This window comes from Macrosteles quadrilineatus, unplaced genomic scaffold (genome assembly GCF_028750875.1).
Source record: "Macrosteles quadrilineatus isolate MER2022 unplaced genomic scaffold, UCM_ALF_1.0 Scaffold_1__1_contigs__length_201487025, whole genome shotgun sequence".
Classification (NCBI taxonomy): domain Eukaryota; kingdom Metazoa; phylum Arthropoda; class Insecta; order Hemiptera; family Cicadellidae; genus Macrosteles; species Macrosteles quadrilineatus.
The window spans coordinates 200,681,828-200,688,740 of record NW_026542594.1 but is presented as its reverse complement, the minus strand read 5'-3'; the positions used below and the strand labels follow the sequence as shown (position 1 = coordinate 200,688,740).

At 35.8% G+C, this 6,913-nt stretch overlaps 1 protein-coding gene across 1 annotated transcript; it reads right to left on the bottom strand.

Moving 5' to 3' along the window:
- Positions 1–716: 716 nt before the first annotated feature.
- LOC129004030 (uncharacterized) lies at positions 717–2,462 on the bottom strand. The gene has a single exon (XM_054432405.1). The coding sequence runs from the start codon at positions 2,460–2,462 to the stop codon at positions 717–719; it is 1,746 nt and encodes a 581-aa protein (XP_054288380.1).
- Positions 2,463–6,913: the final 4,451 nt, after the last annotated feature.

The following is a 6,913-nucleotide window of genomic DNA, read 5'->3' as shown; positions in this document are numbered from 1 at the left end:
AAAAAAAACAACTCATTATAATTTGACAAGTCGCAGGATAGTATGAATACAATTCTGGGAAAGGCAATTGATTTTGCACAAGGGAAATTCTCGTCATTTTTAATTGGATGCATAAACAATAACATTTTCCTTATTGAGTCTACATTATGTAGTGTCTGCATTAATAAAGCTTTTAGTTTATTGTTCTTAGGTCTGGGGCTTATTAGAAATATCTATACAAATTAAGTAATCGTGTACTAGGTAATTTACTAAAAACCATAAAGTAGTTCCAAAGGTCGGCTAGACCCAGGCCTAACTGACATTTCCACATCCATATAACAAACCAAACTATTCCATAGTCTGTTCACAAAATTTAGGCTGTTAAAGGGGAAGGTGTCCAATTTCCCCTACTACTTTTTTAGCTTAATATATCAGCTGATCAGCTGTCAGCTGTTGTTTCAAGTTAGGGTGAGGTGGAGGGGATGGAATCGCTTTCCCTCAAACAGTCTAAATTTTCAGAACAGAGTATAAATGAACAAATCAATGTTAACCTTTTAGAAAGTAAATAAGGCAATTCTTGGCAGAATTATCAAAGATTAGACACATGACATCAGAACATTTTAATATACATGAAACTACATCACAAAAGCATTTAGCTGATTCAAACCTGTAATATTGACAACAATAGCAAATTACATTTCAAAACTCCAATGCCATGATTTGCTCTTCGTGATTTGCTACAGATTATCATGAAGCACGTTTCTCACCGTAGACCACAAGCCAAGGGTGAACCAGTACGCAATCTGCCACACCAGTTCCATGCTGAACCCGTTGAACACACCCAAAATGCCCAAACTGTAAGCAACGAACTCAGCTGTGCTTGAAACACTGTAGCGAACAGTTGTTGGGATATCATTCTTATCATAAGAAACTTGGTATTTCGTAGCTCGTTGGTCATCATAGTCATCACCAATAAGGGGATCCGTTATGTAATCAATTGTCACACATTCTGTAGGACAATCACACTTGCATCTCTTGTGTTTAAACGCATGCCAGGATAGAAACATGTTCCTCTCAATACAATAATCGGAAACTTTGTTGCTACAAATATCAAACGATCCGTTGAAAATCGCAAGGTGGTACGGAACGCAACCACATTCCGCAATGGAACAGTTTATTTGGCATTCAAAAAGACAGTTTTGATAAGTGTAAAAGGTGAAAAGAGACAACGTTTTCTCGTGGGAAAATATACAGAATCTTTTCAAAACGTCCACCTCGAAAAGGCCCTTCTTTATAGTGGTGATGGACGGCGATAAGGTGGTGCTAGAAGTCGCTCCCTTAGCGAAGAAAATATGAGGCATAGTTGTTATCGATGGATACGTGAAGCTGTTGTGAACAAATACTGTATACTTTTCAGACACTCTTTTACATTCGCTTATGTCAGTTATGTTTTCATTTTCGTCATCTTCTGGACTAACAGAAGCGAGCTGCGTAAAACCTGCATCATCAAATTCAATCTCTAAAGATTTATCTGTGTATAACAGATTTTGCTTGCAACCATTTCCCAACACATTTTCAGGACTACATTTGGTGTTTTTACCATGAGCATTTTTAAGATCATTTCTTACCTTAGTTTGTACATCCTGAGGACCGTGGCTTACAGCATTGAATGTTTGGCATATTTTGATTCTATCCCTTAGGTGTGCCCTAGGTGTCATTAATATCTTTTGACTACTTAAACTACTAAGTATAACCGTGCCATTTGAACTATTTTCAAAATCTGCATTGTACATTTTCAACTCAGTCAGACGTTGTTTCCCCAGTTTCTCGATGTATTTTAGATACACGCTCGCACTGAAAGTTTGATTAACATTGACTGGAAACGACTTTACAGAGTGATCAAATATGGGAAGATATAGTTTTTCAAAAACAATCCTATCACTTTTGTTCATCGCCAGTAGATCATATTCAAACGGTGTTATATCAGATGAAATTCTTAACATGTTTAGTTCATCTTCATTGCACAGCCAAGAAACACCGTTTCTATTTGACAAGCATCTCTGCAATATTTCAAATCGATTGTAGTCATCTTTCAATTCCAAGTTCTCGCAAACTGTGACAGCTGGGAACGGCATGTCTTGGGCTCTTGTATAAGAGTTGCTCAGCGCTGTCAGGGTGTTTCGCCATTCGTCATATGCATCGTGGATGAACAAGATGCTGATGAGAAGTGCTACTAAATGAATCAACAAGCTTGCCATGATATTCAACTTGGGAATCCTTTCAAAAAAAGCGTTTCGCACACTAGGTAAACTGATGTTGCGGATTACTTCGAGGTAGGATTTGTGCTGTGTAGGAAACATGAAATAATCTTGAGTTGCTTTCATTTCCTCTACTCTAGTAGAAACAAACTCCAGTTTCTCGGACAAAAGTAACAGCCGGGACGACACTTCATTTGGTGTAAGCTCTGTATCATCTTGATTCATGATGATGACTCAAATCGAGTAATCTCAGTAACTTGCCAACGAAGAAGAAAACGTTGCTTAGTGCATGGAGGTTGTTGGATTTTCTTCTTAACTTTTTACTTCGGTTTGTATATAGATATTTTTACTTTCTCTGAAAAATAAGTTTAACTCAGGAAATTGTGGTGAAACTACAGTAATGTTTTAAACGACCATTATACACAAACACTACACAATGCTGAGAAGTAACGGACTAACTCTATATTCTATATCAGGGAACGTGACCTTGCATGTCCCTTAAAACTACTCCCACTGATGAAATGAGTGTTAACTAAACCATGTCGATTAATTATTCAGTCCTGTATCTTCATAAGCAGATTACACAAGCATACAAGTAAAGGAAAAAACTTTGACCTAGTAGGTAATCATAGAAAGTGATCCATATAGTTTATGAAACATCGTGATTTTATGAAACTCATAAAATACAGGAAAAACTAATTTTCACGATAAAGTTTTTGATTACTTTTAGTATGTAAATAGTACTTTTAACCCCCCAAAAATGGCATGAGAAAATGCTATAAAGGTACGATTCAACCATTATTGCAATTTCTGCGATTTTACTCATATAAACCTAATAGCACAAAAATACGTCAAATAACACTTATAATAATATATTTACACTTATACTGTTTTCTCACTAGATGATTCGCCTATTGGGTCTGATGATGATTGGAGTGAAAAATCGAAATAGATCACCACTTACCATCTTTTGTATTTACCGTCTTGTGAGTAAACAGTATTAGTGTAAATATTACAAGTGTTTGACTATTATTGTGCTTTCAGGTAATTTAATTACAAGTACGATGTTGATCAAGAAGAAATTCATAAAAACGTGCTACCCCCGTTTACACGTTGAGTTCAATGATAATGTCAAACTATTGGGAAAAGGTATGTGACTGGGACGGGTGGCGTCGTCCTGTAATCCAGCTACTAGGAGGTCACGAATTGTGGATATTTATAGGCATGCACTGTGCATGCGATACTCCCCAGTGTGGATTAACGTCCGCACGAGTGAGTACAACGACTATCCGCAGTACTACCTGATAATTAGACAAATTCTAAATTACCAAGGCAAAAATGTGGTTCGGATTCCACTATAAACTGTATATTGTCTGTGCTGTAGGTCCCTTAGTTGCCATTAGCTGTATGGGCTATTAATTAACAGCTGTGTCTAAGGAATGTCGGCCTTAGTCACTAACAAGACTACAAGATCGCGCCACTCATCCTACACTCATCTCCATTCATACTTGGCTTAAAATACCTACTTTGTATGGTCGCCATTTCATAGAACAGTATTAACAGTCATTTTTCTTATCCCGTTTATAGACTTGCACGCGTCGTACTCAACCTACTCAAACTACACCAACTTAAGTAAATTTCGGTCGGACATGAGGTGGGATTAATTCGCCCAGGTTTGTCAGAGGCGCTAAGCTCATTACAATCTGGAGATTACAAGTTTGTGGCGTCACAAGGTATTACAAGAGATTACAAGCGTCGTCAACGTCACAACTTTGTAATCGCGAGTTATATTCTTGGCGCACGCTTTGATGAAGTAACAACATTGGAAGTAGCTAAGGTTTACTTGTTTGATGGGTTTTAGTGGTGTACCCACTCGTATTTTCGAACGATAAAAATTACGTTTCACATTTTCAACAGAAAAAAAATTATTTTTGACCTAGTATTTTTATTTCTTTATACTTTAACTAAACTATTGTTTGAGTAGTCACCTCCATTGCAGCAAACCTGTACAATAAGCGAATTTGAATTTTTTTCGGTTGAAATTTTACTATATTGCCTTAATATGAGTTCTTTCCTGTTTAAATAAAATCATATTTACGAGTAATTAGGTTTGATGCTACAGAAAACCTGCTGGTCTTTTACTACAGTAGGTTAAACAATTGTCAAACTTTATAATAACACTGTTTTTAAGCTCAATTCATTACCTTTTCTGAGGAGGATATCAATTAATTAATTTAGGGATGATTTCTTACCGCTAAAAAGGGCTTTTTATAGCCTGTGCTATATATACCTGCCACTCAATTGAAGATGCCACTAAAATGCTAACCTCACTGATTATACCTACCATTGAACCGTTGGCAGAATTTAAATTTAAACAATTTTGTGTTTTATCGAATTTCACCTATACATGAAAAACTATTACCGCAGGCTTTTTAACATTTCAGGTTATATTTTTAAAAGAAAAACTTCTAACAACTAATTGTTTTATATTTTTATTGGTTCAAAAGCTGAAAAAAATGAAAATATTGTTTCCTTTGATTTTTGTATCGAAAATGTTTTAGAGCTATAAAAAATTGCAGTCATAAATGCAAGTACATCAGAGATATGTTTATTATGTAGGTGAACAAAATTACATGTTCATTTATGTAGTTTTTCACCGACATTTTACATCAAGCGCGGTGACATTGACGTCATTATGCACCCCTGCAACCCCCCCCCCACCCCACTGAGGTCCCCCTTATTGCCCCCCCTGTGGTCCCCCTTGTTATTTCAGCTCAAGGGTCAACTGCAATACCCACAAACATTTACACAACAAAGTGTCGATTGCAGCATTTGCATGGATCAAGGAAAACACAAACATAAACAATAACACTGGCTCTGCATAAACACACAGGGGTGTGGGGCATGGGTAAACAAAATGTTTGAAACAAAATATATAAACTTGACGAGAAACCTAGTTGGATATTGTAGGTAAACATCTAAAACTATTCATAAATCGATTTGTGTGTTGTGTGTTTATACTGAGTAAGCTGGTGTGGACTTAATTTGTAAGGGTTTAGTTTGCAGTTTATATGTTAATTAGTGGTAGTAATGACCGATAAGGAGAAACCCTTTATAATGTTAAACTAGGCATGCTAGATATTTTACATGGAAATAAAAATAAATTGATAATAAAAATCAATGCCCTCACCAGAACAAACCTACAAATTTGTATTTTCCTGATTGGATTTGTATTCAATATTTTCATTAAAACTAACTTGGTAAGTTTAACGAGTGTCCAAGTTTACTGATATAAAGATGGCGTTTTTTTTACACTATTGCATACTCTTTGAGAACATCTTGGATAACTACTATATACCACTAAACCAGATTTACGGTAACATTAAATCTAGTCCCTTAGTTTAAAAAAAAAAACATTTATTTCGGTCTAATAATTTGTCATACCTCTGTATTTCAGAATTCAAAATCAATTGTACAGCTGGAATAAAGGACAGGATCAACATATTTTCCGGTAAATGAGCACACAGACCACTCAGACTCAGGATTTCAGACCTGCACCATAGAAGAAGGGAAACAAAACGTACCAGCGGTGTAGATGTCGCCTAAACGTCAAAAGTCCCCACTCCCCCACCAAAACAGCCCCTGGCGTTCGTCCCTCATTACGACAAATTCCATAGCAGCTGTCAAATTGAAATAATGTAATACTCAATACAGGGGTTTCCTTTTATTAAAAATTCTTAAACGCGTTTTGTATGCTTCGCGAGCAAAGAAAGAATTCCGTTAATTATGTAAACCTAACAATCTCCTTGGGGGGGGGCAATATTATTTTGAAATATTTCCGGTGAAAATATTTCAGAATGAATTTATAAAGAGAAATTCTAGGAGATGGTATGAAATTGTGAGTCAGGACATGTCTATAGCAGTGTGTGTTTACCTACGACCGTTTAACAAGCCTTTTCAGTTCAGTTCTTAGGATTGAAAAGATTTAAATGACAGCATTTTTTTTACTTAACAGCACTAGTAACGGACCAATGAGGTTGAGAGAAAAGAAGTGAAATTATTGTAATGCTTCGAACGTCAACTTAGCAGCTGTTAAGAGCAAATTAATTGTTGAGTCACATCAAAATCAGTGGCAATAACAGGTTATAAACGAAAACATAACCTCTCTTAGACGTTATGAGTAGTGATTGTTAGTAATTAAAAAATAGTCGTAGGTAAGTCTACATAACTAGTCTTAACACGTTGCGTAAACTACTATTAAAACCCTAACTTTAATTATGTGCTATTACAACGTTGGGTGTAAATTTATAGCCAACAAACAGTACGTTATTTCCAAAAGTAATCATGAATTTTCTATTCTATTATTTTTGCACAGTGCCATTTTGCTAACATAAGAGAGACACAGATCTCCATCAACTACATTTACAGGACGGGAAGTGCAAATAATTTTCAGATTTCGATATTATAAAACGTCTTTGCCGTATACATAGGCAAAGATAAAACGAACTGTAAAAGGCTAAAGTATGCAGTAAAACTCAATTAGTTTAATTAATTTGTATAAAATCTAAGTCACCAGCTCGACACTCTTTGCGTTATACAAAGTCACTTCACATTACTTGCAGCCATTGAATATTTGACTTGAGTCCTTTTGAAAAGCCTCAACCCCTCTGAGTCCT

Coding starts and splice junctions, on each gene's coding strand:
- LOC129004030 (XM_054432405.1), bottom strand. CDS start 2,462: ATGAATCAAGATGATACAGAGCTTACACCAAATGAAGTGTCGTCCCGG.